This window comes from Capsella rubella, unplaced genomic scaffold, assembly GCF_000375325.1.
Source record: "Capsella rubella cultivar Monte Gargano unplaced genomic scaffold, Caprub1_0 scaffold_5, whole genome shotgun sequence".
Lineage (NCBI taxonomy): Eukaryota > Viridiplantae > Streptophyta > Magnoliopsida > Brassicales > Brassicaceae > Capsella > Capsella rubella.
Window position 1 is genome coordinate 5,059,515 of NW_006238919.1, and position 15,813 is coordinate 5,075,327.

The 15,813-nt window shown below is 35.5% G+C and overlaps 1 protein-coding gene across 1 annotated transcript; it reads left to right on the plus strand.

The window, feature by feature from the left end:
- Positions 1-1,727: 1,727 nt before the first annotated feature.
- On the plus strand, positions 1,728-2,752 carry LOC17886595 (protein BIG GRAIN 1-like C). The gene has a single exon (XM_006291426.2). It carries the CDS (start codon positions 1,728-1,730, stop codon positions 2,706-2,708), a length of 981 nt encoding a protein of 326 aa, XP_006291488.1. The 3' UTR covers positions 2,709-2,752.
- Positions 2,753-15,813: the final 13,061 nt, after the last annotated feature.

Below are 15,813 nucleotides of genomic sequence, written 5' to 3' on the forward strand. Positions count from 1 at the left end.
TTTTTTTGAACAAACATATAACATGTGAATTTTATATGTTACACGCTATTTTTCAAATTCTCATGAAAACTATCTCATTTGTGTCTTCATCGCCGATTCTTTTTTTCTCTTTCTATCAAACTCCAAAACACAAAGAAGATAAGTTTTTCATTTCACTCCTTCTAAAATGTGGGTCCATGGCTATTTTCCAATTAAAAAAATTTCCATGGCTATTTACTTAATTTTTTTGTCTAAAATTTGGCTATTCTCTAACATTACCCTTCAATCTAATTAATAACTTATGTTCGGACTAACCGACCAAACATGTTTAACTTAAAAGATAATTGGAAAAGTAGACAGTTTTGGGAACTTTATTATGTTTTTAGATCAGTGACTATTTAAAATTAGGAGAAAGAGTGAGAGAAAATATATGTGAGTGACCGAGAAAAGTGTGTGAGTGAGAGAGAGTGTAAAAATTATATTATATATTTTATTTTTGTTTTTACCATACTTTTTTCCGTAGATCTTTAAAATTGATTTTACTAAAATTTTAGTATCCAAAAAATTATAATATTTTCAAATTAGTTTTTATTTTTTTTACAAACTAATGACAATAATTTTGTTATATTTTACAAATTTTTGTGAACATGAAATAGAGAATACGAACACAACATATAGAATATGAACACAAAATGAGGAGTACATACAAACTTAACAAAAGTAGAATATCTACCATAAAATAGGAACACTAGAAAAAGAGTACGAACATAACGAAGAGAGTATTCACTCTCATGTTACAAATATTTTGGGTTAAACAAACACGAATCAGAGAGTACGTACACAAATCAGGGTATACGAACACTTATAAAGAAATTCGAACACGCATCAAGGAGTACGAACACGAAAGTGGGTGTACAAATACATTGAGATATGACAAAATTTAATGTTATGAATTTGTAAAATATATTAAAATTGGTCTTTTTAGATTTACAAAAATATTTTACAGATTAATATCATATTATAATTCATTTTTTGGATGAACATATGTTACTAAATCAATTTCTGTAATTTGGATGAAAAAAAAGAAGAAAAAGTAAGATAGAGTGTGTGTGTAAATAATTGTAAAATATATATAGATATAACTTATATTAGTGGAGTAGTCACAACAATTTTTTACCAATTAGTAATAGTAAACTGTCTAAAAACCTAATATCTTAAAAAAAAACTGTCTATTTTGCCAATTCACCCTTAACTTAAATGTGTTTAGAAGAAGAAGAAAAGTGATAATGTAAAACACATCAAGAAAATAGAGAAATGTACATAAAAATAAAAATAAAAGAGGTAACAGTATCACACACTCCCAATTGCTTCTAATAATTGCCCGCACGCATTAATATACATATCTGTCTCTCTCTCCTCATGTGTCTGATGAGGAAGTCTCTCAGAAACAAAACACCACAAAGCGTGTCTGCTCACTTGACCAGCTTTTGTCTTCTTCCCACAGACATCTCCACTCTCCTTTGTCTTCTCTCCACAAGCCCTAATCACTATTGCCACACAATTCACAGCTTTTTCAAACTATATATTAATCCTAATATTACAAGCTAGTACTCTTATTCATTTACACTGCTAATAAACATGTCTTGTCAGCTTTTGATATTCTCTTAGCAGACAAAAACACAGTTGAGCTGTTGTCTCTCTATAAATACTCTGTTTTCAATTGATCCCTTTGAGATCTCTGCTCTCTCATGGCTTTTCCTCAGAAAAAACGAACACCTTCTTTCTCTTCCTCTATTCTTGATTCTATTTATCGTTCTATCGATGAATCAGACGGTCTTCAAAGTGACCTAAGAGGAGGAACCATCAATAGCAACAACGACGAAAATGTATCTTCATCATCATCAACATCATCACCATCACCAACCAAAAAAGATGATAAGCTCACAACTCTTCGAAGAGCAATCATGGATGAAGAACACTGGCTTTACCCCAGAAGTAGCACCACAACCACCAACACCTCTGATTCCTCTGCCTTTTCATCTTCTGAGGCAGAATCATATCGAACAAAACGAAGATCGAGTAAGTTTGTGGAGCAAGTAAATAAATCAGGTGATGATAAAAAGGTGAAAGCCGTGAAGATGCATGAGGAGCTAAAGAGATCAAAGCAGCCTTTGTCTCCTGGAGCTCGTCTTACTAGTTTCCTCAACTCGATCTTCCAATCAAACGCCAAGAAAGTGAAGCTTTGTTCTGTCGGTAAGACCACCGACGTGAAGTCTTCTTCTCCAAGATCTTGCTTCAGTCGAACAAAACATAAAACCAACAGCAACAACAACTGCTGCAAGAAGTTGGAAAGGTCCATCAGATTCTATCCCGTTAGAGTAACCATTGATGGAGACTGCAGAGACTATACTCAAAAACCGATCTCAGAACGTACTGCTAAGAAGAGTATCGAAAGAGTAGTGACATCGCTGAAAGAAGATATTAAGACCAAAGTTCATCAAACTGAGTTGACTTGTGTCACAAGAAAGATAGGTTTGAAGGATTATGTGACAAGTAACAGAGACGAAGGTAACGAAGATGAGGATGATGTTTGGAGCTACTCAAGTTCGGATCTGTTCGAGCTCGATAGTTACAGGATCGGTATGGGACGGTACTTAAAAGAGCTTCCGGTTTATGAAACTACTGATTTCAAGACTAATCAAGCTATTGCTAGAGGCTTGCTTTTGTAATCTCTTATCACTTTTTTTTTTTGTTATTTATCACTGAAATCAATTTACTAATTACAACAACAAAGAAATCAATTTAATACTTATTTATTTTGTTGCATCAATGTCACGTGCCCGGTTTTGAGATTACTAGCAGAGAAGGCCCGACTCATTAAATCTTTGGGTCCTCTACGCTATAAACTATTAATTAAACTTATAAGATGATATATATCGTTGGTCAATTTATGGATATGCACCGAAAAACCCATTATATTTTTTTTTTAATTGCATGCAAACCAGATTAACCTATTTAAATCAACCAATTAACCCAACTCTAATTAGTTAAACCAGATCAATCAACAATTACCCAGCAGAAGACTTAACCAAAATCCAACAAAAACAATTCCATTAACCAAACAATTCAATAATATTATTCTGGGTGTCGATCGACACCGGGGTATGACACTCCATTCGTGAGTCGCAGCTATTCTCGCGAGACAAAACGTTGGTGTCAACCGACACCCACTACTGGTGTCGATCGACACCGACTCTCTGCAGACGCTCCAGCTGCGTTTCTCATTGGATCTCCTCTCTAAATCACCTACATGATATGAGCGAGTCTCCAAAGGGTTTCACAGGGATTATTCATCACATAAACAGCCAAACAAGCAAAGAAATCAATCAAACAATCATCAAAACACCCAAAACAATGATCAAACATGCTTAGATAAGTCTTGGTTATGCACTCACCTTTTACAAGATTGAACAGCAACGAAAACAGGGAAGAACAAGAAAGATCTGCCTCTCCTACACAACACAGATCTAGCCTCTACTAGCCTTAAACCACCAATAACAAGCTTTGATCTCTCCAAAAACTCACTCAAAAGCACCAAAAGAAACACACTCACTCTCTGTTTTCTCTCAACCTTCACAAAGCGACCAAAGACTCTCAAATGAGAAAAACGACGCAACTTTAAGCCATTAAGTCGCCCTAGGTTTGCCCCAAACCAAACCCAATTGAACCGACGATTTAAAACTTAAACCATCGAATCCAAAAATTACTAGTGTCGATCGACACCCATCCTTGGTGTCGATCGACCCCACTCGGATTTCTAGACACGGGCGTTACAATTCTCCCCCACTAACATGAATTCGTACTCGAATCCTTCAACACCGTCCGTCAGCCCACCACTGACCTCTCCGAGGCACTAATCTAATCTAATATACTCATGTTTCAGACCCTATTTGCTCATACACACCCACCTCCCCCGTCCATAGGTCGCAAATCATGAATCATACCGGCTCGTCCTTAGGCCTTAGCCTTAGACTACGGTATCCAAGAAGTCTCACCACTCCCCCCCCCCCCGCTCTCAGGTTGCAACCTTCAAGTCATACCGACTCACTATCAGACCACCAGCCTTCAAGCTACGGTATCCTGGAAGTCTCATGCTCGCTCTCATGTCGTCACCCTTAAGCGTGCTCTTGAATCGTCATCCGAGGCCATCACATCATATCCGAGCAAATAAGTCTAAACGCCCCCGAGCATATCTCTCGATCACATATACCTCATGTGGTTCCCTTATAGCATCACAATGCTATACTAACCACAATCTCAAAACTTTCCAAAAATAGAACCGTCAAACCCGACACTTTCTATTTTTAGAAACTCGCACATATTTCTCTTACACATGACACAACAAGTCAAATCCAAGAAATACTCATCTTATTAATCTCAAATGTCATAATCATTACATCGGAATGAAAATACAACCGAGATACAACCAATAACAAACTCAAAACAAAACAAGCCAACGGTCTACTCCTCGACCTGCTTGTCAAACCACTTCCGGAACCTTGCCTTCATCCTTGCCACTAGCTCCCAAGTCTCCTCCAAGACTCCATCACAGTCCCACTGGACTCTTATTAAAGGAATCTTCTTACGCCGAAGTTCCTTTACCCGCTTCTCGAGAACCCTCACCGGTCTCGCCTCTAAAGTCATGATGGGCTGAAGATCCGCCGGAATCTTAGCCAACACCTCATCATCCTTATGAATACACTTCTTCAACATCGACACATGGAACACCTTATGAAATGCATGCATAACCTCATGTAACTCCAACCGATAATCCACCGGTCCAACCCGCTCCACAATCCTGAAAGGACCTATAAACCTCGGACTTAGCTTAGTCTCGGAAAGGGACCTATTAGAACCACGCAACATTGCCATCTTGAGATACACCATATCTCCAACCTCAAACACCAACTCCTTGCGCTTCTTATCAGCATAACACTTATGCCGATCCTGCACCTCCTACATGTTCAGCTTCAGAACCCGAATCTTCTCTGAAGTCTCATGAACAAAATTTGCACCATAAATGCTCCTCTCCCCTACTTGAATCCAGCATAGAGGTGTCCGACATGACCTTCCATACATAGCCTCATAAGGATCCATCCCAATACTCGCGTGGTAGCTATTATTATAGGCAAACTCCACCAAGCTCAAGTGATCTGCCCAGTGACCATCCCAATCCAACACACACATCCTCAACAGATCCTCAAGTGTCTGAATGGTCCGCTCAGACTGCCCGTCTGTCTGAGGATGGTAAACCGTACTCATATGCGTCTTAGTGCCCATCTCCTTCTGGAAAGCCCTCAAAAACGCAGAAGTGAACTTCGAATCTTGGTATGACACAATACAGGCCGGAACTCCATGAAGTTTCACAATCTCCTACACATATTTCTTAGCTAAAACTGCCCCTCCATCAGTCTTCTTGATAGCCAAGAAATGTGCAGACTTGGTCAAACGTTCCACAATAACCCAAATGGCATTCTTAAACCGAGACATTGGCAAACCTACCACAAAATCCATCGTGATCATATCCCACTTCCACTCTGGAATGGGAAGAGTCCACATTAGTCCACTTGGCACCTAATGTTCAGCCTTCACTAGCTGATACAAGACTCGGTGGTGAGCTTGTATTAGGATAGATATGAAGGCTTCACAAGATGGCGGTCGCTTCTCTCTTGTGAAGGAATGATGGTCGTTGATGTAGATCTGACACGATGGCGGTCGCTTCTCTCGTGTGGGATCGAATGAAGGGGAAGTGCTGGCGGATTGAAGTACACCACAGAGATGTGATTGGTCTCTGATACAGTACACGATCTTAGCCTTGTGGAATCACACACACAAGACGAAGAACAAGCTTATTCTCTTAAGGACACTTAAAGAGAAGAAGTGAAGAAAGTTTGGTTCTTTATTGATAATCAAGGGTGAAAAAACTCGTACAACTGTTGCAGAGGGACTTTATAAGAGTCCTTCAGCTAGCCCTAAGGCCGAAATAAATGTAAAAATGCAACAAAGGAAACAAATAAAACTACAAATACAAAGCCATTGTTTTTGGAAAGAAAATAAGTAAAATACTAAAGCAAACTTGAAACCTTGTGATAAGCACGTCTCCTAGCCGTTGTTGGGGATTAATGGACCTGCAATTATCGAAAATATTGAATAGAACTTACCTGGATGCGATCTAGGCCCACTCGATGTTCTCTGAACTACGTCTCGATCTACTTCAGGGGTCTTGTCAGGTGCCTGTTTGTTTGTTGGTTTCTTGAAGTAGATGGCTTCTTGGAGTTTCTCTTGGGTAGCTTGATCAGTCTCTTGAAGCTTTTCCAAGTCCTTGATGTCTTGTTCTTGATCTTCACTCTCTCGATCACTCTCGAAGGTGAAGCTTGTTTTGCTCGTCTCTTGTGACTCCATTGTCTTTTCTTGGATTCTAGAGGTTTCTTGACATGTCAAAGGAGAATTCATACCTGGAGAAATGGTATTTTCAAGACTCATTTGGGTGAATGCTTCAGCAAGCTCTTCCTCGGCGATGGGATCATATCCGTCGTGATGGAGTAAAGGTGGTACAAACCAGTTGACGTAGTTCAGCTCTAGTGAGCTCACAATGTCTTGTACAGCTAGGTTGAACCTCTTTCTAAGTTGTTTAGACTTTGAACGAGTCATGGGACCTACTGGGACGACTGGTACAGGGTGTGGTACATGATCTGGTACTTGATCTAGTTCAGCGGGTTGGACAGGATAATCGATATCCGCATCACTAGCTGACACACATCAGACTCAGATACCCATTTACCCACATCCTTCTTCATCCTAACCCAATGATAGTACCTCTTCAGATCTCTGTACATCTTGCTCGCTGTTGGATGAATAGAGAACCTGCTCGCAGGAGCCTCGCTCAAGATATCCCGTCTCAAATCTTCATCCTTGGGCACACAAACCCGCCCATGCATAAGGATAGTATCATTGGCTGCCACCTAATACTCAGACTCAGTATTCTTAGAAGCATTAACAAGCTCTGCATCCTTCTCTTGAGCCGCTCGAACTCTGGTCAGAAGATCTGCTCGGTTAGCTGCTTCTAACCCTAGTGGCTTTTGAGAAATAGCACACAACCGCAAAGTGCTAAGTTCTCCCACCAAGGTCTCCATATCCTACCCTCGAGCTAAAGCTGCCCGCTTCCTGCTCAGAGCATTTCCAACCAGATTAGCCTTTCCGGGATGGTAGGCTATCTCCAGATTATAGTATGCAATCAACTCCATCCAACGCTTCTGCCTCAAGTTCAACTCAGGCTGCGTGAATATGTACTTCAGACTCTTGTGATCTGTAAACACTTGAACCTTCGCCCCATATAGATAATATCTCCGGATCTGAAGAGCGAAGACTACCGCTGCCATCTCTAAATCATGAGTAGGATAGCTGCCCTCATGCTTCCGCAACTGCCGCGAACCATAAGCAATCACTTTACCAAGCTGCATTAACACACAACCCAAACCAACTCCCGAAGCATCTGTGTACACCACATACGGCTCCCCCTGCTCTAGTAAAGCCAATACCGTCAACATCTCTTTGAGCTTAGCAAAACCCTTCTCACACTCAGGAGTTCACACGAAAAGAACATCCTTCCCCGTCAGCTTGGTCATCGGCTGAGCTGTGCTGGCAAAGCCCTTCACAAACCGTCGGTAGTAACTTGCCAATCACAGAAAACTCCGAATCTCCGTGGCATTCTGCGGTCTAGGCTAATCCCTGATGGCCTGGATCTTCTCTGGATCCACAGAAACTCCCTCTGCAGACACAAGATGACCCAGAAAACCCATCTCTCTGCCAAAAACTGCACTTGCTAAGCTTAGCATATAGCTTCTGATCCCGCAACTTCTCCAACACTACCACACAAGTGGCCCTCATGCTACTCAGGACTCTTAGAATACACCAGAATATCGTCGATGAAAATGATAAAAAAACTCATCCAGAAACGCCTGGAACACGATGTTCATCAACCTCATAAACACCGCTGGTGCATTAGTCAACCCGAAGACATCACCACGAACTCATAATGCCCATACCTCGTCCTGAACGTCGTCTTACAGATATCCGCCTCCTCGATAGAAATTTGATGGTACCTCGACGCCAAATCAATCTTAGAGAATCACGTAGCTCCCCTCAACTGATCCAACAACTCGTCAATCCGCGGTAGAGGATACTTATTTTTCACTGTGACTCGAATGTCCCCAGTAATCGATACACAGCTGGAAACTCCCATCCTTCTTCTTAACAAACAACACCGGTGCTCCCCAAAGTGAAACACTAGGACAGATGAAACCCTTACCCAGCAGATCCTCCAACTGCTTCTTCAGTTCAGCCATCTCCGCTGAAGCCATCCGATACGGGGCCTTAGACAACGGCGTTGTCCCGGACTCTAACTCAATCGTGAAGGGATCATACCGAGATGGTGGTAACCCCTTCAACGACTGAAAACACATCTTCGAACTCCTGGACCACCCGGATCTTATCCACTGCTACCTCTCCGACAGTCTCTAGCATTACCATCGTCGCCAAGTAGGCCTCCCGCCCCTTTCGAATCATTTTCTCTCCCTGCAATGCCGAAATCACTAGACTCCCCGAAATCAGTCTCACACCCTGATAGTTCAACTTCGGTCTGGGTCGCTCAAAGTATACTCTCCCCCGGTGACAATCCAGATGAACTCTATGCCGATCCAACAATTCCATGTCCAGAATAACATCATACAGCTCCACCGGACTAATATACTGATCTGTCGGCATCGACCCTCCCGCAATCTCCACATCCATACCACTAGCCCGTCCCTGAACCGCTAATAACGCACCTCCTGCGACTCTAACGATTCCAAAATAACCAGCATCTCCACTGATGTTACCACCCATCGTGCACTCCAGGGTAATGAAACTATTTGTAGCTCCATAATCAAACATCACGTGGGACAAGACCGCCCACCAACAGTGTCCCTACAAAAACCCTTTTCACTAAGACCACCCACCGCAAAATCACAAGAAAATAAAACAAATTCTAAAACAACAGAAGGAAACAGAATTGAACCTGTGATCGGCCGCCCAGTGCTTGGCTCTCCTGTTTCCACGGTAGTAACCCCGTGATCCCACGATATGTGCCACCAGCGGTGCTCCCAACTGAGCCAAAGGCTGCCCTCCCGACTGCTGCACCACTGGCTGCATCACCGATTGCACCGCTGCTACCGCTAACTGCTGCATCTTAGGACACCTCGTATTGATGTGCCCCGTCTCTCTGCAATGGTAACAGACACATGTATCCACCCACGGCTCGCCCTTCTTCGGGCAGCTCGCCACCCTGTGATCCGTGCTCCAACACCTAAAGAGAAATCAATCAAAAAATCATCAAAAACCCCAAAACAATGATCAAACATGCTTAGATAAGCCTTGGTCATGCACTCACCTTTTAAAGATTGAACAGCAACGAAAACATGGAAGAACAAGGAAGATCTGCCTCTCCTAACACCACACAGCACGGAACTAGCCTTAAACCACCAAGAACAAGCTTTGATCTCTCCAAAAACTCACTCAAAGGCACCAAAAAAAAACACACTCACTCTCTGTTTTCTCTCAACCTTCACAAAGCGACCAAAGACTCTCAAATGAGAAAAACGGCGCACCTTTAAGCCATTAAGTCGCCCTAGGTTTCCCCCAAACCACACCCAATTGAACCGAAGATTTAAAACTTAAACCGTCGAATCCAAAAATTACTAGTGTCGATCGACACCAAGGATGGGTGTCGATCGACACCACCCGGATTTCCAGACACGGGCGTTACATGTACTCCATCGACCATCTTATAGAGCTATGAAATCATACTACAAGAAGAAGATGATTACAATATTAATGTAAGTATGGACATGTTATTGCTACATTGGAAAGATTTAAAAAATTAAGACAGATTATAATTTGCTGCAAAGATATTTGTTTATATACGGCTGGTGTATGATCTCAAAACGTCCTATAAAACTTGTATCGCTTCGTCTTAGTTCACAAAAACAATGCTAGCAAGAAAAAGAAAAGAAAAAGCGACGTTTCGAATCATTAAAATGAAGATATGGAGGATGAGGATGACAATGTTTGGAGTTAGTCATGTTAGGAACTGTCAGAGTTTGATTATCACCGGCTATACCTAGGTACGACAAAAACTTAACCTTAACCGTATTTTTAACCGTAATTGGAATGTTCTTTAACCTTACAAAACCTTAATCGTGTAACATGGTTAAAAACCGTAACCGATAACCGTAAAAATAAATCACTTACGGTTGGTAACCGTAATTTTTATTAACCGTAACCGTATCAAAACAGTTGGTTAACCTTATTATTAACCGCATAATTAACCGTACGGTTAAATTTTAAAAATAAATTATCTCAGTGAAATAGTATCTTAAATGGTTTAATGTGTTAACTAGTAAATTTAATCCACTCTATTACTTATTTTCATTAATCAAATGGAAAAGATAAATTAATTTAGTTATTTTATAGCCTTATGACCATTAATTTAATAATTTGTAAGTTGGTTTGATTAAATAAAATTCATTGATTTAACTAATTTACTATAAGATATTTGAACTATATAATTAAATATATTTCATATTTTAAAATAAATATTATTTGAATATATCATCATTTAAAATTTTATTATCAAAGTAAGAAAATATAAAATTCAAATTATGATGTTAACTATATTATAATCATCAAATAACCGTAACTGTATTTAACCGTAACCGTAATTAACTGTAACCGTATATAACCGTAACTGCGTTAACCATATATATAATAATTAAGGTTATGGTTAAAGAAAATGATCGTTAACCCGTGGTTAATAAACCGTAACCGCATTAACTGTAACCATGGTCATGCCTAACTATATCTATCTAATATATGTCCATTTGTAATACGCCAGTATATATAACAAATTAAACAATTAATATGTAAAATTTTTGTTTGTTTGTTTGTTAAGAAACAATTCCCAAAATTTTATCCAACATTTAGATTAACAATGAATCAATTAAACATCCACGTTGTGTTTGTCTAATTGAGAATCCAAATTTTTTTATATTGTTTGCGATTTTGATAATTATTCCAAATGTAGATTGTATTATTATAAGACATGCGTTTGTTCCATAATGAGCTTCTCCATTTTCATGTCACTTCAAGAGAAAAAATGGACTCCAAGTTTAGGTATATGCCCATGAAAAATTGCAGATTTTACACTTAAAAATGGTACATATAGAACTATATTGAGTATATACAACTATACACTCAATGAACTGTACGCGTAAAAATGTACATGTAATATTTTTGAATTCATTAAACAAAATTCATGTCAAATTATAGAGAAAGAAATATAGATATAATATATCTAAATTTTTTGAAATATTTTTTATTGATGGATAATTTTTTTTTGGTGAACCAATTAATGGATAATTTTAATTATTAGATTCAAGGGCAATGTAAAATATATAAAAAAATACCAGATAAACAAAAAAATGAGGTAGGCGAAAAGAGAGACACAATGACATATCACTGAAGACAAAAATTAGAAGTACGGAGGGGGGGGGGGGGTTCTTATTGTTATTAGTGAGTGTATCAATTTTATAATTATAAAAATGTATTAAATTGCCACTTATTCCATTTTATAATTAAGCTCAAAAAATGTAATTAGATTCTGAAATATTTTATCAAGAAGACTATTAGCTTGACGATCGTGTTCATTGTCCTCTTAAAAACATGTCAAAATACCATGAGTACCTCACAAATTATTTAGGGTCATCCATATCAGTCGTCAACTATATTCTAAGAGCATCCTTAATGCTGATATCTTAAGTGATATCTTAGGTGAATTTAGATTTAAATTAAATAAATAAATATGCTTAATTAGTAAGATACCATATCTTATGCAAGATATAAATCGATGGGTAAGATATGTTATCTTACTAAATAAGTATGTTTATTGTTTTAATTTAAATTTAAATCCACCTAAGATATCATAATTAAGGATGGCTAACCATTTACTACCTAGTTATGACATGGCAGATATTACAAGAAAAAATGGTCATGTATGATTAATGCATGGGTATATAAAAATTTTTTAAAACATTGTTTGTTTTTCTTTTGTGAAAGAAAAATTTATAAAACTATCCAATCTTATTATATAAACCTTGGTTTTCAAAGTCAGCCATTAACAAAATCGTGACATGTGTCAATTATAAACGATAAGACGTTGACACGTGTCGATGCTAATTTTATTAATATTTAGATAAAATAGAAATATTATTAACCCTATCAAAAAATGGAAATATATAAATAAATATTATAACAAATTATATACTAAAAATTATTAATAAAATTAAAAAAATAACCTAATTTCTCAGCCATTATCAAGATTGTGACATGTGTCTAAACGATAAGATGTTGACATGTGTCGATACTAATTTTGTTAATATTTAGATAAAATAGAAATATTATTAACCCTATCGAAAAAGGAAATATATATAATAAATATTATAACAAATTATATATTAAATGTTTATTAGTAAAATAAAAAAATAACCTAATTTTAGTTATGTCAACTTGGTTTATTAATAAGATAGAGATTTAAAATTTATAATTAAAAATAATATATGTCGGTTTTTTGTTTACAAGAGCAATTTGGTTTAGTAATAAGATAAAATTTATTATTAACAAGAATATATATCGGTTTTTGTTTACAGGAGAGGATTAAGGTTTAAACTTTAATTTTACAATTAAAACATGTTATTTGTTGGTTTAGGTATATAAATGATAAATGAGAATTATGGTTTATCTTTGTAAATTAAAATTATGGACATGTGTCAATTATAAACGATAAGATGTTGACAAGTGTCGATACTAATTTTGTTAATATTTAGATAAAATAGAAATATTATTAACCCTATCGAAAAAGGAAATATATAAAATAAATATTATAACGAATTATATATTAAAAAAATTATTAATAAAATTAAACAAATAACCTAATTTCTCAGCCATTAACATGATCGTGACATGTGTCAAATGTAAACGAAAAGATGTTGACACGTGTCGATACTAATTTTGTTAATATTAAGATAAAATAGAAATATTATTAACCCTATCGAAAAAGAAATATATTAAATAAATGTTATAAATGTTATAACAAATTATATATTAAAAATTTATTAATAAAATTAAACAAATAACCTAATTTCATTTATGTCAATGAATTTTATTTAATCAATGATCTTATGCCAACGATGCATTTTAAATTTGTGGTACGTATAGTACAATACGAACAGATTGATATACATGTCATTCCTTCTTTATTCATTTATGTAATAAATGAGTCAGTGACCCATAAGTATTATTACATGGACAAATCCATGTGTTTTAGTTTTAAACTATTTATATTTGTTTACATTCACTTCCTATATATATCTTTTATAATATTTTCCTTAAGAAAGGTTACTTTGTCTGCTACTTTGTCTTTATGTAAATAATGTTCCCACTTCTTGGCTCAATTGAGTCTTTTTATGAAAGCTGTTTCATTATTGATAATATTTTAGATTTTAAAGTAAATTATTTTGAAATTTTGTTGAATAATTCTAATTTTTTCAAATAAAAAACCGGATTAAATCGAATAAAACTTTTATATTTGGACGGCTGAGAAATCAAATTTCTTACTCATTCGTATTCGTGATTGGAAGCATATTAGTTTTAATTCATAATAGTTTTGGAACATTGTCTAAAATTTTCTATGTGATGTGAGACATTATACATATACTTTAAAAAAAAATCAATTAAGTAATATAAGTCCGTTTAAAATTTTCAAATTGCAACATATGTGAAAAATTGTATATTTATTTTTGGAGGAATTTCAAAAATACCCTTTTTCAAATACCTCTTTTTAAAAATACCCCCTTTTCAAACTTTATCAAAAAAACCACTAAAAATATTGAAATTTATCCAAATATGTGTGCAACCTTATAAATATATACACAAATTACATTTATATGTGTATAAAACCATATAAAAACCTTATAAAAACTGTATAAACCCTTTTAAAAACCTTTTAAAAACCTTTTAAAAAACCTTATAAACTTATAAAAACGATTAATATTTAAAACATTTTAAAATATTTTTATCGAATCTCCCAGTAGTAGTTATTATATAGAAGTACCTTATAAATTATGTAACACTTTATAATTTTTTATATGTAAATAGGGGTATTTTTTAAAATGGAAAGATAAAGGGGGTATTTTTAAAAAGGGGTACACCTAAAGGGGAATTTAATAAAATATTTTCTATAAAAACTAAAATATCATATAAAGATTAAAAGAAAGAATGAAATTGGAAAATGATATTAAATCTTTATTGGAGAGATTTTAAGAAAATGATAAATATTGATTATATGTTTATTAAATATATAGTTAATGCTAGTGGCATGAATCTATATATATAATGGGAGAGTTCTCTCTCCCTCTAAAGCTATCCACATCAGCATTTTTCTAATTTTTGTGTCAAGCCCAACAAATAATCTAAACCCATATTTTTTTGTGTATCATTTTATTGTCTTTTGGCATGTTAGTTTGTAATTTAAGCTCTAACCCTTTTATATCCAAATTGGTCACACTTTATGCCGTGAAATTCTATTAAAAATTATAAAAACATTAATATGCATATTTTTATGTAATTTGTGTAGCATATCTCAAAAAGAAAGTTTACGTATATATTCTCAAGTAGAACTATAAATTTCTAACATAATCAAAAAGAAAAACAAGTTTGATATCCCATCATTTGAATAAAATGCTTTTAACCCAAAATGGATTATTTTTAAGGAAGAAATTGTTATGCAATGTCTTAAAATCAACTCACACTTCAATATATATTATATGAGAGTTAATAAAAAGGGGGAAATAAACTAGATGTTGAGAGGTAACGAGTGCATTGTTGAAGATCACAAAAGAATTAGTAGTTAAAAGCGATTGAATATCAAATGACTATAACTTAAAAAGATAATGTATATGACTAAATTTTGCATTATTTGAGATCTCATTTATAATGTGAAATGAAGTGAGTTTTTCTAAAACTCAAGAAATACTATTGAATTCAAAGTCGGACTTAACCGTTAGTTATAGAAATGAGATAAGATTGACACATTCATGACTTGGTCGAGAGTTCACGTTTACCACATTGTACCTTTTTCGATGGATAAAGCAAGTTCGCTAAACCTACTCTAGCGACATGATATTATATATGTATTTTTAGACTTAATCATGTATATGACGCTCGGTAAATTTGTGTTATATATAGAACAGTGTTATATTTGTATTAACCTATAATCATAAATGATATCTACAATTAGGATCATGAGCTGGTCGTCAATGCCATTTTACTCTTCTCGCAAATCTTTTTAAGTAATATTTGTTACCATGTAATAATATTAAATTATTTATTTGTCAAAAAAACACTATCGCCAACAATATATATGTTGTATATCGTTTAAAAATTTAGTTTAGTGTTTAATTATATAGCTTTTATCTTTTAAAATTTAAATGATTATAGTTATGCTCAAAGGTTAATATTGATAAAAGAGGTTTTAAATTAAAATCCCGCGCAACGCGCGGATACACAATCTAGTAGTAAATAGTTTTAAAACTCCAGGATTTATCTCAAAAAGTTGCTGCAAAAATGTTAATATAGATGGGTTTGCCTCCTATTCATACATCATTGCTATACCTTTAACCACAA